Consider the following 27,603-nt stretch of genomic DNA (forward strand, 5'->3'; position numbering starts at 1 on the left):
ATCATTTAATCATAGTGCTGAGATGCACCAGTTTCTCGGAGGGATTTTTGCTGTAGGGCCGAGCAAGAGTTCTATACCGTAGTTTACCAAAGTTACCTTATGAACTACATGCCCCGCCCCATGCTGCCTTTCTAGTCTGATTTCTGCCCTACCTTACCACATGCCATTCCAGCAACAACTGGCCACTCAGCAGATATTCCAGAATTCACTGGCAGCCGTTGCACTTGCACCATCTTTAAAAATATAATGTGCAACCAGCCAAGCACTGTCAATGCAGAGCAGCCCTGTACAGATCCTGATAATTGCCTGTGACATGGCAGACTTAACAAAATTAGTGCTCCAGTCTGCTGTCATGTTCCTGAGACTCGAGCTGTAGAGGATGGCGATGATGCAAAACTTCCTCCTCCCACTGGGCCAGCAGTGGAGACACCAGAACATCAAATAATGCCAGCCTGGTCAGAGGCTTGGGTTAAAGCAATTTCAAATTGTCTGCACGAATGCCCAGCACTACAGGAAGCAGGCCAATATCCTTATCCAATCTATCAGGGTCACTTCTAATATCTTCTCTCTGATACTTAATGTTCATTCAAATTCTGCTATTCTGCTCTCCTCCCACCAAAGCTTATGCTCTACCACATTCACTTTTGCCTGCAACAGATTCCTCACGTGGTATCACCCATCACAAATCCCAACACTATTAACCATATATGCTCCCTGTGCTAGACAGAAGTCAGTACTGCAGATGCTGGAGGTTAGAGTCAAAAGTGTGGTGCTGGGAAAACACAGCAGGTCAGGCAGCATCCAAAGAGCAGGAAAATCTGAGGAGCAGCATGAATGAATGAATGAAAGAAAGATGCAATTATTGCCACTTGTGTTTTACATGATTAATACAGTTAAATACAGTGAAAAGCTTCAACAGTCGCCATAATCTGGAGCTACTTTGAATAGTTTAAGAATAAAAAGAATACAAGATGTAACTGAAAGAGTGACCTGAACTCTGAGCCAGTTCAGCATTAACACTTGCACTGACACCCTTTGATTATACCATTCTCAGAGATATACAATCATTTCACGTATTGAAATTCAAATTTATGTGATTATTTTCCCTTCAATTTTATTAAGCAGTTCTTTTCCAAGTGCCTATGCAAATTTAAACTTTATTAAAAATCATTACTTTGCTCCTTTTTGTAAACATGAAAGAGCATTAGCTTGCTTTTCATGTTGAAGGGTCAGGCTTTATTCGCAAAAGTAAAAAAAAATCCATAACTTGAAAATTATTAATTCGTGGTTGAAGTGTGATGTATTTTGTTTCCTGAAGAAAGGAGAAATTTTAGAACTGTTAGGAATTAGATGATCTCACTTTGAGTGTTTTAGAGTGAAATCTCAAGATCGGAAGTGTTTGGTTGGAACCCAGAAAGGATTATTTGGAGCTGAGAAAGTCTAAGCTCAGTTGTGTGACTAGTGAAGAAAGAGGCAGTGAAACTGTCAAGATTGGGAGTTGAAAGAAACTCAATCCTATAGATTTGATACAGAAAGGAATGAATTCTTCCTGTCGTTTGAGGACTGTGATGCATTAGATACATGGAATTATATTTTTACTGTGTTTTGAAATCTTTCAAATTGAGTTATATGCAAAATAGCTTGGCTTATTCTACTTTATTTTCAGATTATGCCTGAAGTTCAAAGTCACTCCATTCCTTCTCTGCTTTTTCTTCTGCAGCTGAATTTCTATTCCTCCTCTGGGGGGTATATCTCTGCTATGCAGTACGGACAGTCCCATCAGCATTTCATGAACCACGCTATATGGCTGTAGCTGTCCATAATGAACTCATTATATCTGCTGTATTCCATACCATCAGGTAAGAAGACTTCTAGCTCTTAAAGCTAATTTCTAAAAGCTACATGGGGAGCTGTGGGGGGAGAGATGTGAAGGTTAGGACCGGGGATGCACTTTTTAATTCCTTTTTTCAAAATGATTGGAGTGAGAGGAAAATTCTTGCAAAAGTGCTTCATATATTTACCCAATTCATACCACACAAATGCTTTATCTGTAGTGCCTTTTTCATTCCGGTTCCTTCTGTTTTTTTGACTAACCTTCCTTACCCAAGGTAGCTTTGAGCTGTAGTGCAGTCAATAAATAAACCAACGTCTATTGATATTAGCAGTAACATATCTTGAGGACTGCCACTGAAAATCAGGAATATGAGACTTTACAGCACAGGCTGTGATGACAGTGATTTCATGCACTGGTCACAGCCAGAACTCCTCCTTGTGGCATGTGGCCTGGTTTTATGAAGATTCCCTGCACAAATATTACAAGCAACCATGTGCACACTCATCTCATTTCATTTTGAAATTCATCTGTGGGAAGTGGATGTTGCTAGTAAGGCCAAAATGGATTGCCTACTTGCCCAGAGGGCAGTGAAGATTCAAGAAAGAGATTGCTAAATCTTTAGGTATTAAAGGCATCAAAGGGTCTAGGGAGATTGTAGGAATATAGCACTAAATTGTAGGATCAGCCATGATCATATTGAATGGAAGAGAAGGCTCAAAGTGCCAAATTGTCTATCCTAGATTCTATATTTTAACCATATTGTGCATCTGGAATGTAAACCAGACCTGCTAAGATTAATAGATTTCCTTCCCTGAAGTATATTAGGGAACTAGTTGGGCTTTGTTTTAACAACATAGGTCATCAGGTTAGTTTTGTTTTTATCAGCCATTTTAAAATTCAAATTACACCATCATTTGAACCATATCCTCAGGTGTCAGACTCAGCTTCTGGATTACCTAGTGACTTTATCACTAGGCCACCATGCCCCTGCTTGTAACTAATTAATTTTTAAAATTATAACTTATGATTAGTTGCTTTGGCGATAACAGTGGGGAATTTGTATTGCACTGGTAGTTATATAGAGCAACATCATGCAAAGGACTAAATAAATGTAGCCAGAACAATTCCTTTCTCACTGTTAGCTTTTTCATGTTGATTGTCCACAGTTATGAGACTAGTCATCAGTAAAACTGTAATGTACACTGTGTGCTATGGGGAGGAACACATATGCTTGAATGTAAGCTTCCTTTAATCCACTAATTTAATGAAGCTTTTAATGTGCTTACTTTCTTTGCTCTAAACATATTACCAAAGTCATCTACTGAAGAATTTCATTCTGATGCCTTCATTATTAACACAGTGTGGTGTCACTTCAATCTCTGATGTTCTCCAGTTCTTTCTAAACTATCCAATCTAATTGAGAATTGTGTAAAAATAACAGCAGCACTAACCGCAAATTATAGAAGACCTGTTGTATCAAACCTCTGTTTGAAGCAGTGAAATAAATGCTTACCCAAAACATAAATTGCTGGAGAAAATCAGCACGTCTGGCAGCGTCTGTGGAGAGAAAGCAGAGTTAACATTTTGAGTCAGTGACCCTTCTTTGGAGATGATGGTAGCCAGGAAAAGATGGTATATAGCTGAAGAAGGGTGATGGGAGGAATGGAAAGGAATAAGCAGGTAGCCAGAGATGGAGTCCAGAATGGAGAACAACAGTTAGGCAAAGGGATAGATGATAGTATGCTGCTAAGAAAGAAAAGCTGATCATGGGGACCATAAATAGGCAAAAATGGAATGGTTATGCTGAAAGCAGCCTATGTCATGACAAGGTATGGGGGTGGGTAAAGGATATAGAAGAAGGTATTCAGGTACTAAAATTATTGAACTCAGCATTGAGTCCTGAAGGCTTCAAGGCCCCAAACAGAAAATAAAACACATATGCAGTTCTTTGTTTCATTATAGAAAATACAACTTTCATTTCTGCGGGTTTTTCAGGAACACATTCAGAGGAGAAACAAAAAAAAATCACCTTTTATTTTGGTTTCAAACTGAATAACCCTGGAATTTTGTTAGGGGTGAAATTATGAGTGATCACTTGGTAAAGCAGAATATTCTGTTCATTTCTTTGAATGATGATAGCACTATTTTAATCTTTGGTTTATTATAAAATTGTCTCCCTTAAATGTAACCCAACATGGCACATCCTACTGCAGTGAAACACTATCATTTTTAAGGTGTAATTTCTCTGTGTTGTACATTGAAATAACAACAATAATTGAAATCCACCATGTGAACAAATATTTGTGTGACACAGAAATAACCACATACCTAAATGTAAACTGTTTAATCTCTGTTTTCTAGTTCGATAATTACCATTACACGTTTGGGTAATCCAAGTCTAATCACCTGCTGCTATAATACAGTATGTGTTGCACCTTAGCACATGTACATATAGCTCCAATACCACTTTCCGTACATGCATGTGAGCTGTGTAATTCATGAATTTTGCACATGCTTCTTCAGTTCAACAAGCCCAGAGTTGCAAATATAAAGCTTTTAGCTCCTGACAGATTGCAGGATTAGAGCTGTTACAATATTGTAGGAAAAAAAACATATGCAGACATTGATTCTTTCCACTTTATTCAAATATAGTTAATCTGTTTTCACTGGCTGTTTAAATTTTCTGTTCAGGATTTTGTCAGTGCAATTTAATAGTTGAATAAAATAACATTGCCTCATCTGAATTGCAATTACGTTTACAGCTGACTATATATATAATGTCTAAAAAGGTTCTTCCCCCCCACAGAATTCTACCAGCGAGGAGCTGGTGCAAGAAATCTAATTTTACTCATCATTTTCCTTTGAATCTGGCACAGAAGCTTTTAGAAATGATTAAAGCTGAAACTAAATCTAAGGTTAAAATGACAAATTGTGGAATGCAACTCAAGAATGGCAACCACAACTTGCAGTTATATTGCGCATCTGATGTGAAAAGTATCCCAAGGTGCTTGTGGGAATGTAATCAGACAAAAATTGACACTGAAGCAAAGAAGGGGAGATTATGAAAAGTGACTAAAAGCTTAGTAAAAGATTTAGGTTTTGAGGAGGTTTTGAAGGAAGGAATGACAGACTGAAGGATGTTTATAGGACCTGGCTGACAGTATCCCAGGCAATGGGAAAATTAGTAGCATGGACCTGAACTGCTCCAATTTCTAAGGACATGAAATGTGCAATTAAAATGTTCTTTCCCTTCATTTTTGACAATGTAATTCCACTACTCCACCGATACCAACCCCACAGCCTTCCATTGTTTTTCATTCCTGACTCTTTAAGAAGCTTTGTGTCGCCGATATCATCATTTCCACACCTTCCTTATCTTTTTCATTCTTTTCAATGTTAGCAGTGTCCTCCGAGCAGGGATTCAGTATTCAGGCCCTCAGCTTGAGTTTTTGAATATAAATAACCCACACACTCTCATTGGCAGCAGAATTTAAGGGCCCCATTATGGCACAGTGGTAGTGTCCCAATCCCTGGGCTGGGAAAGCCTGGGTTCAAGTCCCAACTATTCCAGAGATGTATGATAACATCTCTCAACAGGTCAACCAGACAAAAAATAGGTTGAACAGCAAATCATGGCATAAGTTAACACAAGTTATATTTCCAATTGAAGCAAAATTGATAATATAATCAAGAAACATGGAATGATTTTTACATAGTAATCATACTTTTTACAGTCTAATTCTTGATTTCAATCATTTCATGTCTCCGATGTGGGGAAGAGAAGCCCTCCCCTTTAAGAAGGAACATTAGATTTCCTGTCCTGTTCCTGATCAGTGAACTCATATAATATTCATATCACATGTAACTAGTCAATTCCAATTTATTTCTCCCCCTCCAATACAGCATCACAGGAATTAACACAAGTGGCTTGTCATGTTTCACGAATGGGCAAAGGACTTGATTTATACACTGCTAACTCAAAGGATAAGGCCGAGTGAAAGTTATCCCTATTTGCTTTCCAAATTCTAATTATTTAACTGTGCAAGGAAAACATGTTCTCTACGTGTGGTGCACAATAAAATTAAAAGTCTGTTAATAAAGAAAGTGCAATGGTCTTGCTACACAAAAACTTATGCCTCGTTCTCATAACTGCCAACCACCTCACCAGAAACAGAAGAAGAAAATGATAATGAGATCCTGTTGTTAAATTAGGCTGGACATCCGCATCCTTGGAATATCTAGGGTTCCCATCCCTACTATTGTGCTTCTCTCACTCTCTCCCTGGGGGTTTTCAGGGCTAGTGTCACAAATTCTCATTCAGGTATATGCAAAATCCATCATTCTAAATGAAGCTGTGAATAAAAGTTACATAAATTAGATATGTTTGCTTGTATCTGATGATGCTGCTAGATATTTCTGTGAAAACCTCCCAGTTATAATATATGACACCGTCAGTGTGAAACTTCAAAACAGAGTGATTAGGAGTCAGCAGAGTGAGATGGCTGCAAACATATTAGTATGCCAAGCACTTGTAATTCTACCTACATTACAATTTTTTACATCCAACATTAGAGTTGTCCCAGCACATCTCTAAGTCTTTAGCTGGAGCTGTACAATATTATGATAATGTGTTGACACTCAAGTATTACATGTAATTCACCCACTTCACATCGGGGCGGCATTGCACCCATTTCCAACCACTCCAACATAAGAACAAAAGAACTAGCAACAAGAGTAGGCCATCTGGCCCTTCGGCCTTGCTCCGCCATTCAATTAGATCATGGTTGATCTTTTTGTGGACTCAGCTCCACTTACCCGCCCTCTCACCATAACCCTTAATTCCTTTATTGTTCAAAAAATATCTACCTTAGCTTTAAAAATTCTTAAGGAAATAGTGTCAACTACTTCACTGGGCAGGGACTTCCATAGATTCACAACCCTCTGGATGAAGCAGTTCCTTCTCAATTCAGTCCTAAACCTACTCCCTCTAATCTTGATGCTACACCCTCTTGTCCACACTTCACCTGCTCATGGAAACATCATCTCCAATTCTATCTTATCTATTCCCTTCAAAATGTTATATGTTTCTATAAGATCCCCCCTCACTTTTCTGAATTCCAATGAATATAATCCTGGTCTACATAGCCTCTCCTCGTAAGACAACCCCCTCAACTCCTGAATCAGCCTAGTGAACCTCCTTTGCACTCTTTCTAGTGCCAGTGCATTCTTTCTTAAGTAGGGAGACCAAAACTGCACACAGTACTCCACGTGTGGCCTCACCAGCACCCTGTACAGCTGCAACATCATCTCTCTGCTTTTAAACTCAATCCCTTTAGCAATAAAGGACAAAATTCTATTTACCTTCCTAATTATATGTTGTACTTACAGACCAACCTTCTGCAATTCATGCACAAGGACACCCAGGTCTCTCTGCATAGCAGCATTTTGCAACTTTTTACCATTCAAATAATTGTCCTTTTTACTGTTACTCCTACCAAAATGTATGACTTCACATTTATTAACATTGTATTCCATCTGCCAGACCTTTGCCTACTTACTCAATGTATCCTCTGCAAAGTTTCACAGTCCTCTGCACACTTTGCTCTGCCACTTATCTTAGTGTCATCTACAAACTTTGACACTCTACACATGGTCCCCAACTCCAAATCATCTATATAAATTGTAAATAGTTGTAGTCCCAACTGCAATCCCTGAGGTACATCACTAGTTATTGATTACCACCCAGAATAGCACTTATTTATCCCCACACTTTGTTTCCTGTTAGTCAGCCAATCCTCTAATACTTTACTCATTGCACCATGCATCTTTATCTTATGCAGCAGCCTCTTGTGCAGCACCTTGTTGAAGGCCTTTTGGAAATCCACTGGGTCCCCATTGTCCACTTTGCTCGTAATGTCTTCATAGAATTCCAAAAGATTTGTCAAGCATGAGCTGTCCTTAATGAACCCATGCTGCATCTGCCCAATGGGACAATTTCTATTGTGATACCTTGCCAGATCTCCCTTGATAATACATTCAAGCATCACATTCAACGCCATTACAGAGGCTAAATTAACCGGTCCATAAATCCCCATCTTTTGTCTCCCTCCCTTTTCAAACAGTGTGTCACATTTGCTGTTTTCCAGTCTGCTGGAACTACCCCAGAGTCCAGCAAATTTTGGAAAACTACCGCCAGTGTACCTGCTATTTCTCCCGCCATCCCTTTTACCACCCTGCGATGCATCAGGGCCAGGAGACTTGTCTATCCTTAGCTCCATTAGCTTGCCCAACACTACCTCTTCCATAGTAATGATTGTTTCCCGTCCTCACCTCCCTTTGTCTGTTTATCAATTACTGGCATGTTATTAGCGTCCTCCACTGTGAGGACTGATACAAAATAACTATTAAAACTCTTAGCCATTTCATCATATCCCATAACTAAATTCCACTTCTCAACATTTATTTTAGCCACAGTTTTTTTTCATTTATTTATTTGTTTATTTATTAATAGAAACGTTTGCTATCTGTCTTCATATTCTATGCAAGTTTTTTCTCATCTTCTACCTTACTTTTTTTATAGCTCTTTTTGTGGCTTTCTGTTGACCTTTAGAGCTTTCCCAATCTTATAGTTTCATGCCGTTCTTGGCACTTTGTATGCCTTCTCTTGCAATTTGATAGCCTCCCTTATTTCCTTAGACACCCAAGTCCTTTCTTTTCACTGGAATATACTTCTGCTGAGCACTTTGAAAAATTGCTTGCAAGTCCTCCACTGCTTCTCAACTGTCCCACCGTAAAACCTTTGTTCTCCGTCTACTTTAGCCAGGTCCTCCCTCATTCCACTGTAGACACCTTGTTCAAGCACAGGACCCTGCTATTGGATTTTATCTTCACATTCTCCATCTATATTCTAAATTCAACCATACTGTGATCACACTTTCCAAGAGGACCCCTAACTATGAGATTACTAATTACTCCTGTCTCATTAAACAGGGCTAGATCTAGGATAGCTGAAAATGTGCTGCTGGAAAAGCGCAGCAGGTCAGGCAGCATCCAAGGAGCAGGAGAGTCGACGTTTCGGGCATGAGCCCTTCTTCAGGGTTGAGGAGAGTGTGCCAAGCAGGCTATGATAAAAGGTAGGGAAGAGGGACTTGGGGGAGGGGTGTTGGAAATACGATAGGTGGAAGGAGGTTAAGGTGAGGGTGATAGGCTGGAGTGAGGGTGGGGGCGGAGAGGTCAGGAAGAAGATTGCAGGTTAGGAAGGTGGTGCTGAGTTCGAGGATTGGGACTGAGACAAGTTGGGGGTGAGGGGAAATAGGAAACTGGAGAAATCTGTGTTCATCCCGTGTGGTTGGAGGGTTCCTAGGCAGAAGATGAGGTGCTCTTTCTCCAGCCGTCGTGTTGTTATGGTCTGGCAATGGAGGAGTCCAAGGACCTGCATGTCCTTGGTGGAGTGGGAGGGGGAGTTGAAGTGTTGAGCCACGGGGTGGTTGGGTTGGTTGGTCCGGGTGTCCCAGAGGTATTCTCTGAAACGTTCCGCAAGTAGGCAGCCTGTCTCCCCAATGTAGAGGAGGCCACATCGGGTGCAGCGGATGCAGTAACAGATGTGTGTGGAGGTGCAGGTGAATTTGTGGCGGATATGGAAGGATCCCTTGGGGCCTTGGAGGGTAGTAAGTGGGGAAGTGTGGGTGCACGTTTTGCATTTCTTGCAGGGGAAGGTGCCGGGAGTGGAGGTCTCCCAGACCATCCATAACCTCATCACCTCAGGGGATCTCCCATCCACCACCTCCAACCTCATAGTCCCACAACCCCGCACCGCCCGTTTCTACCTCCTGCCCAAAATCCACAAACCTGACTGCTCTGGCCGACCCATTGTCTCAGCCTGCTCCTGCCCCACTGAATTCATCTCTGCATACCTCGACACGGTCCTATCCCCCTTAGTCCAAGAACCCCACACCTACGTTCAGAACACCACCCACGCCCTCCACCTCCTCCATGATTTTCGCTTCCCCAGTCCCTGACGCCTTATCTTCACCATGGACATCCAGTCTCTGTACACCTCCATCCTCCACCACGAACGACTCAAAGCCCTCCGCTTCTTCCTTTCCCACCGTGCTAACAAGTACCCTTCCACTGACACCCCCCTTCAACTGACTGAACTGGTCCTCACTCTGAACAACTTCTCTTTCCAATCCTCCCATTTCCTCCAAACCAAAGCAGTAGCCATCGGCACCTGCATGGGCCCCAGCTATGCCTGCCTCTTCATAGGATATGTGGAACAGTCCATCTTCTGCAGCTACACTGTCACCACCCCCCACCTTTTCCTCTACTACATCGATGACTGTATCAGCGCTGCCTCATGCTCCCACGAAGAGGTTGAACAGCTCATCCACTTTACCTCAAATTTACCTGGACCACCTCAGATTCCTCCCTCCCCTTCCTAGACCTCTCCATTTCTATCTCGGGTGACCAAATCAACATGGACATTTACAATAAATCGACTGACTCCCACAGCTACCTAGACTACACCTCCTCCCACCTTGCCCCTTGTAAAAACGCCATCCTATATTCCCACTTCCTTCGTCTCTGCCGCATCTGCTCCCAGGAGAACCAGTTCCAATACCGTACAGCCCAGATGGCCTCTTTCTTCAAAGACCACAATTTCCCCCCAGACGTGGTTGACGATGCCCTCCACCGCATCTCCTCCACTTCCCGCTCCTCCGCCCTTGAGCCCCACCCCTCCAATTGCCACCAGGTCAGAACCCCACTGGTCCTCACCTACCACCCCACCATATACAGCGTATCATCCGTTGTCATTTCTGCCACCTTCAAATGGACCTCACCACCAGGGATATATTTCCCTCACCTCCCCTATCAGCATTCTGAAAAGACCACTCCCTCCATGACTCCCTTGTCAGGTCCACACACCTCCCTCAATCCAACCTCCACTCCCGGCACTTTCCCCTGCAACTGCAAGAAATGCAAAACTTGCGCCCACACCTCCCCCCTTACTTCCCTCCAAGACCCCAAGGGATCCTTCCATATCCGCCACAAATTCACCTGCACCTCCATGCACATCATTTACTGCATTCACTGCACCCGATGTGGCCTCCTCTATATTGGGGAGACAGGCCGCCTACTTGCGGAACGTTTCAGTGAACACCTCTGGGATACCCGGACCAACCAACCCAACCACCCCGTGGCTCAACACTACAACTCCCCCTCCCACTCCACCAAGGACATGCAGGTCCTTGGACTCCTCCATCGCCAGACCATAACAACACGACGGCTGGAGGAAGAGCACCTCATCTTCTGCCTAGGAACCCTCCAACCACAAGGATTGAGCTCAGATTTCTCCAGTTTCCTATTTCCCCTCCCCCTACCTTGTCTCAGTCCCAACCCTCGAACTCAGCACCACCTTCCTGACCTGCAATCTTCTTCCTGACCTCTCTGCCCCCACCCCCACTCCAGCCTATCACCCTCACCTTAACCTCCTTCCACCTATCGCATTTCCGATGCCCCTCCCCCAAGTCCCTCCTCCCTAGCTTTTATCTTAGCCTGCTGGACACACTTTCCTCATTCCTGAAAAAGGGCTCATGCCCAAAACGTCATCTCTTCTGCTCCTTGGATGCTGCCTGACCTGCTGCGCTTTTCCAGCAACACATTTTCAGCTCTGATCTCCAGCATCTGCAGTCCTCACCTTCTCCTACCAGATCTATGATAGCTTGCTCTCTCGTCACTTCCATTATGTACTGTTCAAGAAAACTACCACAGAGACACTCAATATACCCCTCCTCAAGGCTATCCTGACAGACCTGGTTTGACCGATCTACATGTAGATTAAAATCCTCCATGATAATTATGGCACCATTTTTACAGCCATTAGCTATTTCGTTGTTTAATCCCCACCCCATTGTGAAGACATTATTTAGTGACCTACAGACTATGCCTATCAAAGACCTTTTCCTCTTAGAATTTCTAATTTCCACCCAAATGGATTCAATCTCATTCTCCAGAGAACCTATATCATGTCTTAGCACCGTCCTGATGTTGCCCTTGAATATCAGAGCTGCACCACTTCCCTTACCTTCCTATCTGTCCTTCCAAATAGTCTGATACACTGGATATTTAACTCCCAGTCACAACCATCCTGTAACCATGTCTCTGTAATGGCTACCAAATCATATTCGCTCATAATGGTTTGTGTCATTAACTCATCGTCATTATGAATGCTACAAGCATTCAGGTAAAGTGCCTTTACACTAGCTTTCTTACCCTCTTGCTGTCCAACATCTCTAATAATATCTCCTGAGTTATCCTTCGTTTTTTGCTTCTTTCATAGTCTGCCTTGAAATTAAACCCTTCTGCACACCTGCTAACCTGCTGCATACTTTTTTATTTACCATCATACTCCCTGTCGTTTTCCCTTTTCCTCTCACTTGGGAATGAATAACAACCACATTGAAAAATGCAGCCTGAAGTGTTACATCCATAATCTACCATTAATGGTCAACTGAATCAAATGTTGTGTATTTGTAATGCAGAGAAGCACTTCAAGTATTCTGCCAAGGACAGCTCTTCAAATGTGTGCAGTTAATTAGCAGTCAGTACAGTTCAATCTAAACATGGGGTGTGCTGATTTTATTAAACTTATCATTGTCACATTAATAGTTGCCAATTAACCTTGCTGGCAGGGAAAAGAAAATATTTGTGACCACAGGCTTCTTCAGTAAGCTTTGCCCATAAAACAGAGTGAATCTGAATGGAAACTGCTTACAGTACAGTACTGCAATGGGCAACTGTCATAATAGATACAATGTTATGTAAATCTACATGTTGAAGTCGCTCTGTTCAAGCAGATTGAGTAAATATTAGATTTGGCCCATTCACTTGTCTCTTCTAGACATTTGTGAATAGCACAAAATGTTGCTTTCCATCATGTAAGACAACTTGCCATTGTATTTATTTTGGATTCTGATTCACTTATGTGCCTGCATCTTTCAGTATAATTGGATATAATGTTATCACAATTGGAATTCAAAATCTCAAATGTTGAACCACTGATGTAGAACCATACAGGTTTACAGGGCAGATGGAAGTAATCAGTCTTGTTGGGTCTGTGCTGATTCTAGGGTTGTAATTGTCTTTCCTGGGCCAAGTGCACAGAATAGGGAGAAAATCCAGCTTCACCAACCTGACCTTTTAAAATGTCTGCCCACATTTCCCATTGTTGGTTCAGGAGAGCAGGGTAGATTGGGAGTTGGCCTGGGCAACACAAAAAGAGCCTTAAGAGGGTGGTAGGCTAAAATGGATTGGACATAAAGTGTCATGGAATCTGGTAGTGACTTTATAAAACATTCCTCCTGCTCTCACCACTATTTAAACAGACAGTCTTTTATAAAACCACGCTGGCGCTTTCCAATTACCTTGAGATTTTCCATGTGACCTGTTGTAACCTCCTTCACGATCAATTCTAAGATCTTCTCCGTGAAGTCAATTAAGCTAACTCACCTATATTTACTGTTTACAGCCTCCCACTCTTCTTGAATAGTGAAGTTATGTTTGCTACTTCCCAGTCTCATGGAACCTTTTCAGAATCAAACTAATTTTGGAAACTTAACAAAAAACAAATGATGCATGGGTAAGGATCCTGGCTCTAAATGCTGCTCCTTTTCTTAAGGTTTTTTTAATGCTGGAGGTGATTTGCTCAACTCCTTTGCACAGTAGTTACTGTTTTTGTAAGTTTTTTTAAAATCAAAAACAATGATACTTGAAACAAGAGGAAAGAGAGAGAGAACAGGAGGTTAGGTTCCAGCAGAGTGACCATGTGTAGAGGTCAGAGAATGGCTATTGAGAATCAACAAGAATACATCAAAAGAACCAAGCATTGGACTTTCACAGCTGACTGACTCTAGAGATTAATCAAAGAAGAACAATGAAGTGCAGTTTCACAATTGACCTCAGGAGACCTCATTATCCAAACTGCACACAGCAAGTAGGAATGATCAGTGATTTCATATCCTCATCAGCGAAGTGTTTGATTTTAAAACTTATAAATCTCAATTTTTTTGTTGTAAATCTATAATACGATGTAGGTGATGGTTTATTTTATGTTTCACTGAGATCTGTCTCTTGATTAAATTTTTAATATAAAAGACAGATATTAAGTTATTCTAGAGCAATGTTTTTGAGCAGTAGGACTGTGCTAGTGCTGAGATTTTGAGAAAGTGTATTGTGTTTTGTTGGGTATATTCTGGGTCTGTATATTGTTTAAGGTGCAGAGTTGGTCTTTAATTGAGTGGTGTGCTCTTTCTGTCAGATGTGGGAGTTTCAATGTTCCTGGAGATTATGCCTGTGGCAAGTGTGTTTGGATGCCAGTCCTATTGGATCAGGTGGATTGGTTGGAGTAGCACTTAGAGGCCATGAGGATTTTACCGGAGCCAGGGTTGTGATGGATGGCAGTTTCAGGAAGGTAAAGTAAATGTAGATACAGTCAAGTAGATGGGTTACTGCGAGGAAAGGTGGGAGGCGTAGGCAGCTGGTGCAGGAGTCTCCTGTGGGTATCCCCAGCTCAAACAAGCATGTTGTTTTAGATAATGTCAGGCAAGATGGCCTCTCAGGGGAATATAGTACTGACAGCCAGGTTTCTGGTACTGACACTGGCTGTTCTGTAATGAGGGGTATGTCAAGTTCCACATGGCCAATTCTGATAGGGGACTGTCTCGTCAGGGACACAGGCAGGCATTTCTGCAGTGATAGTGAGACATCAGAATGGGGTATTGCCTCCCTGATGCCAGGATCAAGGAATTCTTGGAGAGTGTGCAGAATATTCTCAAAGGAGAGAGGGACCAGCAAGAGATTGTTGTGCACAAAGATACCAATGACATAGGAAGAGAAAGGGATGAGGTTCTGTAGAGAGAACATAGGAAGTTAGACAGGAGATTAAAATGTAAATCCTCGAGGGTAGTAAAATCAGGATTATTCTCGGTGCCCTGTGCTAGTGAGTGGCTGAGGAGCTGGGGCAGGGGCTTCATGTTTTTGGATCATTGGAATCTCTTCTGGGGTAGAAGTGACCTGTATAAACATGGGTTGCACGTGAATTGGAAGGGTACCAACATCCTGGCATGAAGGTTTGCTAGAGCAATGCAGGAAGGTTTAAACTAGTAAGGGGGTGGGGAATGTCCAAAGTGATAGGGAGGAAAGAGATAAGTCTGAGGCAAGTACAGAAGAGGATCAAATCAAATAATCAATGCAGGCAAGAGCAAGGCAGAGAATGAGGACAGGCATTTACTTCAATGTGAGAGGCCTGACAGGTAAGGCAGATAAAGTAAGAGCATGGTTGGGAACATGAGACTGGGATATCACAGTTAATGTGGCCCAGCAAAAGACAGGACTGGCAGCTAACGTTTGAGGGTATAAATTCTATAGGAAGGATTGAAAAGGTGGCAAGAGAGGAGGGGGAGGTTTTGATTAGGGATAATATTACAGCTGTGTTTAGGGAGGATATTCCTGGGAATACATCCAGGGAAATTATTAGTTTGGAACTGTGAAATGAGGAACGGGTGGTCACCTGTTTGGGATTGCACTATAGATCCTCCAATAGTCAGTGGGAAATTGAGAAGCAAATATGGAAGCAGATCTCGGATATCTGTAAGAATAATAGGGATGTAATAGTAGGTGATTTTAACTTTCCACACAGACAGTGGGATTGCCATAGTTTTGAGGGCTTGGATGGAAATGAATTGAACAAGAAAAGTTTTTTATTCAGTGTGTGGATGTACCTAATGGAGGAGGAACAAAATTTGACCCTTTCTTGGGAAATAAGGCAGGGCAAATGACTGAATTGTCAGTGGGGGTGCACTTTGGGCCAGCGTCCATAATTCTATTAGTTTTAAAGTAGTGATGGAAAAGCTTAGACAGGATCTAAAAGTTGAAGATCTGAATTGGAGGAAGGCCTATTTTGATGGTACTGGGCAAGAACTCAGGCCTCAGGCTACTGACTGTGTGGAGTTTGCACATTCTCCCCGTGTCTGCGTGGGTTTCCTCCGGGTGCTCCGGTTTCCTCCCATAGTCCAAAGATGTGCGGATCAGGTGAATTGGCCATGCAAAATTGCCCATAGTGTTAGGTAAGGCGTAAATGTACAGGCATGGGTGGGTTGTGCTTCGGCGGGTCGGTGTGGACTTGTTGGGCCGAAGGGCCTGTTTCCACACTGTAAGTCTAATCTAATCTAATCTAATCTAATCTAACCTTTCAAAAGTTGATTAGGTGAGGCTTTTGGCAGGTGAAGAGACTGTTGGAAAATGGGAAGTCTTTAAACATTAGATAATGAGTGTCCAGAGACAATATGTTCCTGTTATTTCAAAAGACAAGGCTAGTAGGTGTGGGGAACACTGGATGAATGGAGACATTAAGACTCTAGTCAAGAAAAAGGAGGTGGCATTTATCAGGTGGAGACAGTGGGGTTCAAGTGAATCCCTTCAAGAGTATAAGGACAGTAGGAGTATGCTTCAGAGGGAAATCAGTAGTGCAAAAAGGGAACGTGAGATATATTTGGCAAATAGAGTTAAGGAGAATGCAAAGAGATTCTACAAATACGTTGAGGGATAAAAAGTAACAAGGGAGATAATAGGCCACTTTAAGATTAGCAAGGCTGTCTGTTTGTGGAACCACAGGAAATGAGTGAGATATTAAATGTGTATTTTGCATCAGTATTTACGTGGAAAAGGATATGGAAGCTCGGGAACTTGGGGAAGAAAGTAGTGATATCTTGAAAAGTGTCCATATTACTGAAGAGGAGGTGCTGGAGGTTTTATAATGCATAAAGGTAGACAAATCCCTGGGATCTGATCAGGTGTATCACAGAACTCTGTGGGAAGCTAAGGAAGTGATTGCTGGGCCCCTTGTTGAGATATTTGTATCGTCAATAGCCACGGGTGTGGTAGCAGAAGATTGAGGTTGCCTAACTTGGTGTCATTATTTTTAAAAGGTGGTACGGTAAAGCCAGGAAACTATAGACCTGTGAGCCTGACATCAGTGCTGGGTAAATTGTTGGAGAGGATTCTGAGGGACAGGATTTATATGCTTTTGGAAAGACAAGGACAGATTATGGAGACAGAACATGACTTTGTCTGTGGGAAATATGGCCTTACGAACTTGATTGAGAGTTTTGAAGAAGTGACCAGGAAGGTAGGTGAGGGCAGAGCAGTAGATGTTATCTATATGGATTTCAGCAAGGTATTTGACAAAGTTTCTCACAGTAGACTCGTTAGTAAGGTTAGATCCAGGGGAGCTAGCCAACTGGACACAAAATTGGTCTGAAAGTAGGAAACAGAGAGTTGCTTTTCAGACTGGAGGCCTATGACCAGCAGTGTGTCACAAGGATCGGTGCTGGGTCCACTGCTTTTCATCATTTACAAAATGATTTTGGATGTGAATATAGGAGGTATAGTTAGTAAGATGACACCAAAATTGGAGGTGTAATGGACAGTGAAGAAGGTTAACTCAGAGTGCAATGGGATCTTGATCAAATGGGCCAATGGGCTGAGGAGATGAAGATGGGGTTTAATTTAGATAAATGTGATGTGTTGCATTTTGGTAAGGCAAATTAAGACAGGACTTATGATGTTAACAGTAGGTCCCAGGGGAGTACTACTGAACAAAAGGACATAAGAGTGCAGGTTCATAGTTCCTTGAAAGTGGAGTCACAGGTAGATAGGGTAGTGAAGAAAGCATTTGGCATGCTTGCCTTCATTGGTCCATACATTGAATACAGGAGTCGAAATGTCATGTTACGGCAACCTTTAGATTACTGCATTCAATTTTGATCTCCCTGTTATCAGAAAGATGTTGTTAAACTTGAAAGGGTTCAGAAAAGACTTGTAAGAATGTTGCCGGAGTTGGAGGTTTTGAGCCATAGGGAGAGACTGAATAGACCAGGTCTTGTTTTCCCTGGAGCATCTGGGGCTGAGGAGTGACTTTATAGAAGTTTATTAAATCATGAAAGGCAAATAGCCAAAGACTTTTTTTCCAAGGTAGACAAGTCCAAAACGAGAGGGCTCAGATTTAAGGTGAGAGGGGAAAGATTTAAAAGGGACCCGACAAACAACTTTTTCACGCAGAGGATGAGCTGTCAGAGGAAGTAATGGAGGCTGATACACCTACAACATGTAGATATCTGGATAGCTTTATGAATAGGATAGGTTGAAAGGGATATGGGCCAAATGCTGGCAAATGGTACAAGACCAGTTTAGGATATTTGGGCTGCATGGAGTAAAGGGTCTCTTTCTGTTCTGTAGAACTGTCTGACTCTATAACCTTATTAATAGACACATTAGCTCATTTGCCACATCTTTTAAAACATTAGACTGAAGTCCCTCAGGACCTAGAGATTTATCATTCTGCGGCTCTATCAGTACTGATCCGATAGTGATTATAATTTAGTGGGCGGCACGGTGGCACAGTGGTTAGCACTGTTGCCTCACAGCGCCTGAGACCTGGGTTCAATTCCTGACTCAGGCGACAGACTGTGTGGAGTTTGCACGTTCTCTCCGTGTCTGCGTGGGTTTCCTCCGGGTGCTCCGGTTTCCTCCCACAGTCCAAAGATGTGCGGGTCAGGTGAATTGGCAATGCTAAATTGCCCGTAGTGTTAGGTAAGGGGTAAATGTAGGGGTATGGGTGGGTTGCGCTTCGGTGGGTCGGTGTGGACTTGTTGGGCTGAAGGGCCTGTTTCCACACTGTAAGTAATCTAATCTAATTTCACCAAGTTCCCCTCTTTCTTCAACCTGCAGATTTACTGCTCTTGCTGAGATGCCCTTTATATCCTGTATAGTCATGACAGAAGCAATACATCTGCCATTTCCTTATTATCTCCTATTAATGTCAATTTTATCCTCTTGAGAACTAGCCCTCACACTTTTCCATTTCAAACAGACATAGAGATGTACAGCACGGACACAGACCCCTTGGTCCAACTCTTCCATGCCAACAAAATTTCATAAATAAATCTCGTCCTATTTGCCAGGATTTGGCTCATATCCCTCTAAACCCTTCCAATTCATATACCCATCCACATGCATTTTAAATGCTGTAATTATCCCAGCCTCCACCACTTCCTCTGGCAGCTCATTCCAAACACACACCACCATTTGTGTGAAAAAGTTGTCCCTTAGGTTCCTTTTATATCTTTCCCCTTCACCCTAAATCTATGCCCTCTAGTTCTGGACTACCCCACCCAGGGAAAAGACTTTGTCTATTTATCCTATCCATGCCCCTCATCATTTTATAAACCTCTATAAGGTCATCCCTCAGCCTTCAACAGTCCAGGGAAAACAGCCCCAGCTTTTTCAGCTTCTCCCTATAGCTCAAATCCTCCAACTACAGCAACATCGTTATTAATCTTTTCTGAACCGTTTTCAAGTTTCACAACATCCTTCCGATTGCAGGGAGACCAGAAGTACACGCAGTATTCCAAAAATGGCCAAACTAATGTCCTGTACAGCTGCAACATAACATCCCAACTCCTGTACTTAATGCTCTGACTAATAAAGGAAAGCATACCAAATGCTTTCTTCACTATCCTCTCTACCTGAGACTTTACTTTTAATGAAATATGAAACTGCACTCCAACGTCTCTCTGTCAGTAACACTCCCCAGGCTCTTCCCATTAAGTGTATAGGTCCTGCTCTGATTTGCCTTTCCAAAATGCAGCATCTCACATTTATCTAAATTAAACTCCATCTGCCACTCCTTGGCCTGATGGCCCATCTGATCAAGATTCTATTGTACTCTGAGGTAACCGTCTTCACTGTCCACTACACCTCCAATTTTGGTGTCATCTGCAAACTTACTAACCATACCTCCTTGCTCACATCCAAATCATTTATATAAATTACAAAAATCAGTGGATCCAGCGACAATCTTTATGGCACTCCACTGGTCACAGGCCTCCAGTCTGAAAAACAACCCCCCACCACCACCCTCTGTCTTCTACCTTTGAGCCAGTTCTATATCCAAATGGCCAGTTCTCCCTGTATTCCACATGATCTAACCTTGCTAATCAGTGTCCCATGAGGAAACTTGTTGAACACCTTACTGAAATCCATATAGATTACATCCACTGCTCTGCCCTCATCAATCCTCTTCATTTCTTGTTCAAAAAACTCAAGTAAGTTAATGATACACAGTTTCCCATGTACAAAGCCATGTTGACTATCCCTAATCAGTCCTTGCTTTTCCAAATACATGTAAATCCTGTCCCTCAGGATTTCCTCCAGTAACTTGCCCACCACCGATGTCAGGCTCACCGGTCTATAGTTCCCTGGCTTTTCCTTACCACCTTTCTTAGACAGCAGCACCACATTAGCCAACCTCCAGTCTACCAAGGAAACTCTTGCTATCAGTTTTTACAATTTTCACTGACTTACCCTTATACTTTAATTTATTTGTCTTGTTTAAACTTTTAATCATTGTTTACTAATCTTTATATTCTGAGCTATCATCTGTCTTGCTATTCACCTTTGTACAATTATATGGTCTGACCCTCAGTTTGATGCTTTTTAATTTAGCACCTTAATTTTCATACTCTTTCAGCAGAGATTCTTTCCTAGTTCTGCTTATGTCATTGATACAAAGGTGTACCACGATCACTGGACCCCATTCACTGCAAATTCTTCTCCAGCCCAAAGTAAATGTTCTGAATACTGGCACAGGACAGACAACAGCCTATTTGGACTCATACATTTTGCTTTAAAGAACAAGGTCACCCACCCGTTCCCTATATCATTACTTTCCTTTTCCCTACCATTTTGTGAATGGCTTCCTGTATCATGGTCAATTAATTCAACCCCACCCTGCCTATGTCACGCTGACTCAAATAAGTTTAAAAATTCTTAAACCTTTTGGATAATTGCAAATTCTGAGGCTCATGCGCTCTTGCCCTCTGGATCCCCTTACCTGCTTTGTTGACAGTCCCTAACCACTGACTAAACCGGATTCTGGAGTAGAGTGGTGCTGGAAAAGCACAGCAGTTCAGGCAGCATCCAAGGAGCAGGAAAATCCCCTGTCATCACAGGAACTGTAAAACCTGTGCCCACACCTCCTCCCTCACCTCTATCCAAGGCCCTAAAGGAGCCTTCCACATCCATCAAAGTTTTACCTGCACATCCACCAATATCATTTATTGTATCTGTTGCTCCCAATGCAGTCTTCTCTACATTGGGGAGACTGGACACCTCCTAGCAGAGTGCTTTAGGGAACATCTCCGGGACACCCGCACCAATCAACCACACTGCCCCGTGGCCCAACATTTCAACTCCCCCTCCCAGTCAGCCGAGGACATGGAGGTACTGGCCTCCTTCACCGCCACTCCCTCACCACCTGATGCCTGGAGGAAGAATGCCTCATCTTCTACATCGGAACACTTCAACCCCAGGGCATCAAGGTGGACTTCACCAGTTTCCTCATTTCCCCTTCCCCCACCTCACCCCAGTTCCAAACTCCCAGCTCAGCACCATCCCCATGATCTGAACTACTGGCCAATGTCCCTTCCCACCTATCAGCTCCACCCTCCTCTCTGACCTATCACCTTCATCCCACCCCCATCCACCCATTGTACTCTTTGCTACCTTGCCCCACCCTCCTCCCTGACCTATCACCTCCATTCCCACCCCCACTCACCTATTGTACTCTATGCTATTTTCTCCCCATCCCCACCCTCCTCTCATTTATCTCTCCACCCTTCAGGCACTCTGCCTGTATTCCTGATGAAGGGCTTTTGCCCAAAATGTCGATTTTCCTGCTCCTTGGATGCTGCCTGAACTGCTGTGCTTTTCCCGCACCACTCTATTCCAGAATCTGGTTTCCAGCATCTGCAGTCATTGTTTTTACCACTAACTAAACCAGAAGACCCTGTTCTATGTGGTGTTGCAGCCTCCTGCAGCTGTAGACACTTATACCTAACCTATTTTTCCTGCATCAGTGCAGTGTCAGTGTCCCTGTCTCTGGTCCATGACGACTGGGTTCATGTCTCACCTGCTCCAGAGGTGTGTGGTAACATCTGTGAACAGGTTGATTAAAAAATTTTACCCTGGATCACACCAACATCCTGTAGCTATTCAAAACCTGCATTTGCAGCACTTCACCTACCCTACCATAGGTGTTCATTAATTAAAGATTGCTGATGAATTAATCTATAACTAATACAGCCCACATTTCTCAATATGCTTTTGCATTGCCAGTAAAATACAAATAAAACAAAACAGTGTTATGCTGATGAAGCTTCACTGTTTATAACTGTACAGTTGATTTGCCTGCTGCTTCTGCTACTCAAAATTGGACATCAAATGCTGAAGACTGTAAGTAGAACAGATGTTTAAAAAAAAAACTCTTCCCTACACCTTCACCAAACTCCACACTCAGCATATTTTACTTTTTGCAATAAACCTTACTTAAAGGAGCTCTTCTTGGTACGCACTGAACTGCCACTTTGAACCAAATTTCCAGATATACCCACTTGGCCTCTATCTCACACAGGCAATGTCTCTCTCACAATGACCATGTACCTTTGCTGACTGCACTTTTTCTTATCACCCTTTTCTTACACGGAGCCGTGATGGGTCAGTCTCGAATTTAACTGAAACTGTCAGTCATTGCCCACATTGAAACCAACGACATAGGAAGGGAAAAGGTTGAAACTCTGAAGGGAGATTACAGAGAGCTAGGCAGAAATTTACAAAGGAGGTCCTCAAGAGGAGTAATATCTGGATTATTCCCAGTGCTATGAGCTAGTGAGGGCAGGAATAGGGGGGTAGAGCAGATGAATGCATGGCTGAGGAGCTGGTGTATAGGGGAAGGATTCACATTTTTGGATCATTGGAATCTCTTTTGGGGGAGAAGTGACCATTACAAGAAGGACGGATTACACTTAAATTGGAAGGGGACTAATATACTGGCAGAGAGATTTGCTAGAGCTGCTCAGGAGGATTTAAACTAGTAAGGTCAGGGATGGGGGGGTGGTGGGGGAGGTCTGGGGAGGGGACTCAGGGAGATAGTGAGGAAAGAGATCGATCTGAGACTGGTACAGTTGAGAACAGAAGCTAGTCAAACAGTCAGGGCAGGCAGGGGCGAGGCAGGACTAGTAAATTAAACTGCATTTATTTCAATGCAAGGGGCCTAACAGGGAAGACAGATGAATTTAGGGCATAGTTAGGAACATGGGATTGGGATATCATGGCAATTACAGAAACATGGCTCAGGGATTGGCAGGACTGGCAGCTTAATGTTCCAGGATACAACTGCTACTGGAAGGATAGAAAGGGAGGCAAGAGAGGAAGTGGAGTGGTGTTTTTGATAAGGGATAGCATGACAGCTGTGCTGAGGGAGGACATTCTCGGAAATACATCCAGGGAAGTTATTTGGGTGGAACTGAGAAATAAGAAAGGGATGATTACCTTATTGGGATTGTATTATGGACCCCCTAATAGTCAGAGGGAAATTGAGAAACAAACTTGTAAGGAGATCTCAGCTATCTGTAAGAATGAAAGGTGGTTATGGTAGGGGATTTTAACTTTCCAAACAGAGTGTTAAGGGTTTAGATGGAGAGGAATTTGTTAAGTGTGTACAAGACAATTTTCTGATTTAGTATGTGGATGTACCTACTAGAGAAGATGCAATACTTGACTTACTCTTGGGAAATAAGGCAGGGCAGGTGACTGAGGTGTCAGTGGGGGAGGCCTGTGACCAGTGGAGTGCCACAAGGATCAGTGCTGGGTCCTCTGCTTTTTGTCATTTACATAAATGATTTGGATGCAAGCATAAGAGGTACAGTTAGTAAGTTTGCAGATGACACCAAAATTGGAGGTGTAGTAGACAGCGAAAAGGGTTACCTCCGACTACAACAGGATCTTGACCAGATGGGCCAATGGGTTGAGAAGTGGCAGATGGAGTTTAATTCAGATAAATGCGAGGTGCTGCGTTTTGGGAAAGCCAATCTTAGCAGGACTTATACACTTAATGGTAAAGTCCTAGGGAGAGTTGCTGAACAAAGAGACCTTGGAGTGCAGGTTCATAGCTCCTTGAAAGTGGAGTCGCAGATAGATAGGATACTGAAGAAGGCGTTTGGTATGCTTTCCTTTATTGGTCAGAGTATTGAGTACAGGAGTTGGGAGGTCATGTTGCAGCTGTACAGGACATTGGTTAGGCCACTGTTAGAATATTGCATCCAATTCTGGTCTCCTTCCTATTGGAAAGATGTTGTGAAACTTGAAAGAGTTCAGAAAAGATTTACAAAGATGTTGCCAAAGTTGGAGGATTTGAGCTATGGGGAGAGGCTGAACAGGCTGGGGCTGTTTTCCCTGGAGCGTCGGAGGCTGAGGGATGACCTTATAGAGGTTTACAAAATTATGAGGGGCATGGATAGGGTAAATAGACAAAGTCTTTTCTCTCGGGTGGGGAGTCCAGAACTAGAGGGCATAGGTTTAGGGTGAGAGGGGAAAGGTATAAGTGACCTAAGGGGCAACTTTTTCACGCAGAGGGTGGTACGTGTATGGTATGAGTTGCCAGAGGATGCGGTGGAGGCTGGTACAATTGCAAAAAGACCTACAGGGGACTTTTTCACACAGAGGGTGGTATGTGTATGAATGAGCTGCCAGAGGAAGTGGTGGAGGCTGGTACAATTGCAACATTTAAGAGGCATTTGGATGGGTATATGAATAGGAAGGGTTTGGAGGGTTATGGGCCGGGTGCTGGCAGGTGGGACTAGATTGGGTTGGGATGTCAGGTCGGCATGGACGGGTTGGACCGAAGGGTCTGTTTCCATGCTGTACATCTCTATGACTCTATGTTTATTGGTTATATTTACACTATATGGGCAGCATGATGGCTCAGTGGTTAACACTGCTGTCTCACTGCTCCAGGGACTGGGTTTGATTCCATCTTCAGGCTACTGTGTAGAGTTTGCATATTGTCCCCATGTCTGCTTAGGTTTCGTCCAGGTAGTTCAGTTTCCTCCACAGTCCAGAGATGTACGGGCTGGGTGGATTAGCCATGGGAAACACAGGGTTACGGAGATAGGGCAAGTGGGTGGGATGCTCTCCAGAGGGTCAGTGTGGACTCAATGGGCCAAACACCCAGCTTTCACACTGTAGGGATTCTATGATATGAATATTGCAATAAAGCACTCATACTGTCAACTTAAAACCAAAGTGCATCTTCATCCTTCATTTATTCTTCATCAGTTGTTTCCGCCAGGCACACATTCCAGCAGCATACCTATCCAAGGATATCTACAAAATAAACTTCCTTTCATTACTTGGCAATCTTTCAGCTAACTTAAATATCAGGCAAACTTTGTGTTGTTTAATAAATCTGAAATGACATTTAGTTAGTTTGAAAGGCAACTAGAGCAATAAATGAAGAATAGTTAATTGAGCAATGCTATTAAATTTAAGTTAACTTCATAATTTCCAGTTAAATGAACTGAATAAAAGATATCAGGAAAAAAACTCATGAGGCCCATTAACCATGGAGTCTATTAGGAACAAGAGCGTAATGGCATGTTAATCAGAAAGGTCCATGGCCCATCCTGTCGATCCCATTAAAATCCATATTTCAGAATTAATTCATCATAAGTATCAGAAGGAATTCACATAACATCCTTGGTAACTTTTAAAAAAATATATTTACCCAAGCTGTGGTTGGTTTTAATGAGGCCTGTGTTGAACAAGATGAGCAATAATTTTTTAAATAAAATAAAGAACTGCGGATGGTGGACATCTAAAACAAAAGCAGAAATTGCTGGAGAAACTCAGCAGGTCTGGCAGCATCTCTGGAGCGAGAAATAGAATTAACATTTTTCATCCAGTAATCCTTCAGCAGAATTTGATAAGTTGATTGGAGGAAGAATTTTAACTCACTGATGAAAAGTCAGGCGGACCTCCCACCTTGGAGTTGCCTCAGGGGCATAGATAATATTTTTTAAAAATTACCCTGACATAGATAATATTTAATCTCAGGCTTTATATACATCCTACCCACTCAAAATGAATGCAACTAGCCTGAAAGGGAAAGCAGAATCAAATAACTGTTAAATTGGTGCTCAGTTAAATTACTGGGGGCTATTCAGAAAAGTTCCAAGGGTGGGATTTGGGAGCCCAGACTTTTGTTGTGGGGCTTAGAAAAAAGCCATCTTCCTTCTAACCCTATAATGGTCAATTTAAAAACTTAACTTTGGTGGTCTTTACTTTTTTACTTGGTTTTTACTGAGTGGAATATCTGCCAAGTGCACCCTGCTCAATATATCACTAAAATGTTCAGTCACCCACAATAATCATCACGCCTTGAACAGTAACATTAGGCTCCTGGCTGACGTAGGTAAGGATTTGTCTTTGAGCAAAGGTACTGATGCTCTTCTCCATCTTCCTCATTGCAATACTCCAGCCATTCATCACAAAATTCACCACTGAAGTGGAGCTAACCAACAGCCTGTTCAACCTTCAATACTTCTAGGTCAGTACCAAAAACCACCCAACTTCTTTCATCGAGTTGCAGTACACATCCTACAGGTGCTCACTCTTAATGGCTAAGCTACAAACCATCATAGACACATTCAATGAGCCGTATGAGAGAATGGGCCTCAGACTCAAAATCCAGAAAGGCAGGTTCTGTTTCAGCCTGCTCCTGCCACAACACTTAGGCAATCCTCAGGCCACCCAACCATCAAAACCAGCAAGTAATCCTTGACCTTGACCCCGCCCCCTCATCTCAAGTGAAAGCAAGTCGTCCTTGGATATGAGGGACTGTCAATGAAGAAGAAGGTGCACAAACCATCTGTCTGGTGGGAATAGATCAGCAAACAACCATGTGATTTGAAAATCCTAGTCTCCTATATGTGTAACTTTCTTTAATCCTATAACCCTCTCAGGTGTCTATACTTCCAATTTGGGCTTCTTGAACATCTGGAATTTAAAAAAAAATTCTTTCACATGATATGGCTGCCTCTCGCCTGTCCAGCATTTATTGCCAATCATTAAGTACCCTTAAAGAGGTGGTGGTGAACCACTTTGCTGAAGGTCTGTGTGGTCTAGGTACATCCATAGTGTTCTTAAAAAGTGATTCCCAGAACGTTGACTTTGTGACAGTGAAGGGTCAGTGATATGGTCCCATATCAGGATGTTGTGCCAAATGTAAGGAAACTAGCAGCTGATGATGATGATGTTTTAATTACTCCCCAATACTTGCTATATCATCTGCTGCCAATGTCCTAAACATCTCCACCTTTCTACCAGCTTTTCCTCTTTTAACATCCTCTTAAAGTCTGCCTATTTGACCGAGCATTTTATCACCAGCTGTAATATGTCAACTTCCTTATGTAGTGAAAGTTTGTTTAGTAATACTCCTGTGAAACACACTGAGCCATTTCATTGAGTTAAAGACATTGTGCAGATAAAATTTATTGTTCTTGCTGCTTTGAGAGAGGTAAGAGTTTTTGCTCCAAACAAAGACCACCTTCCTTTGCAGCATTTCATGAAGTTCATCAAAGATCCCATAGACAGCACGTTTTAAACACCAAGACTACTTCTATCTAGAAGGATAAAAGCTGTAGAATAATGTGAACACCAAGCATCTGCATGTTCTCCTCCTGATCACTCACTATCTCAACTTGGAGATATATCACCTTTCCTTCACTGTCGCTGGGTTAAAATCCTGGAATTCCCTCGCTAAGAACATTATAGGTCAATCTACAGCACGTAGACAGCAGCAGTTCAAAAAGGCAGTC

The 27,603-nt window shown here is 42.6% G+C and overlaps 1 protein-coding gene across 1 annotated transcript in view; it reads left to right on the forward strand.

Annotated features, from left to right (window-relative positions):
• Nucleotides 1–27,603, forward strand: part of gpr158a (G protein-coupled receptor 158a) — a 649,347-nt gene that overhangs the window by 572,866 nt on the left and 48,878 nt on the right. Inside the window, exon 8 of the mRNA XM_060825583.1 lies at nucleotides 1,721–1,859. Within this exon, the coding sequence (XP_060681566.1) occupies nucleotides 1,721–1,859 (139 nt within the window). The remainder of the gene's footprint in view (nucleotides 1–1,720; nucleotides 1,860–27,603) is intronic.

This window comes from Hemiscyllium ocellatum, chromosome 5 (assembly GCF_020745735.1).
Source record: "Hemiscyllium ocellatum isolate sHemOce1 chromosome 5, sHemOce1.pat.X.cur, whole genome shotgun sequence".
Classification (NCBI taxonomy): domain Eukaryota; kingdom Metazoa; phylum Chordata; class Chondrichthyes; order Orectolobiformes; family Hemiscylliidae; genus Hemiscyllium; species Hemiscyllium ocellatum.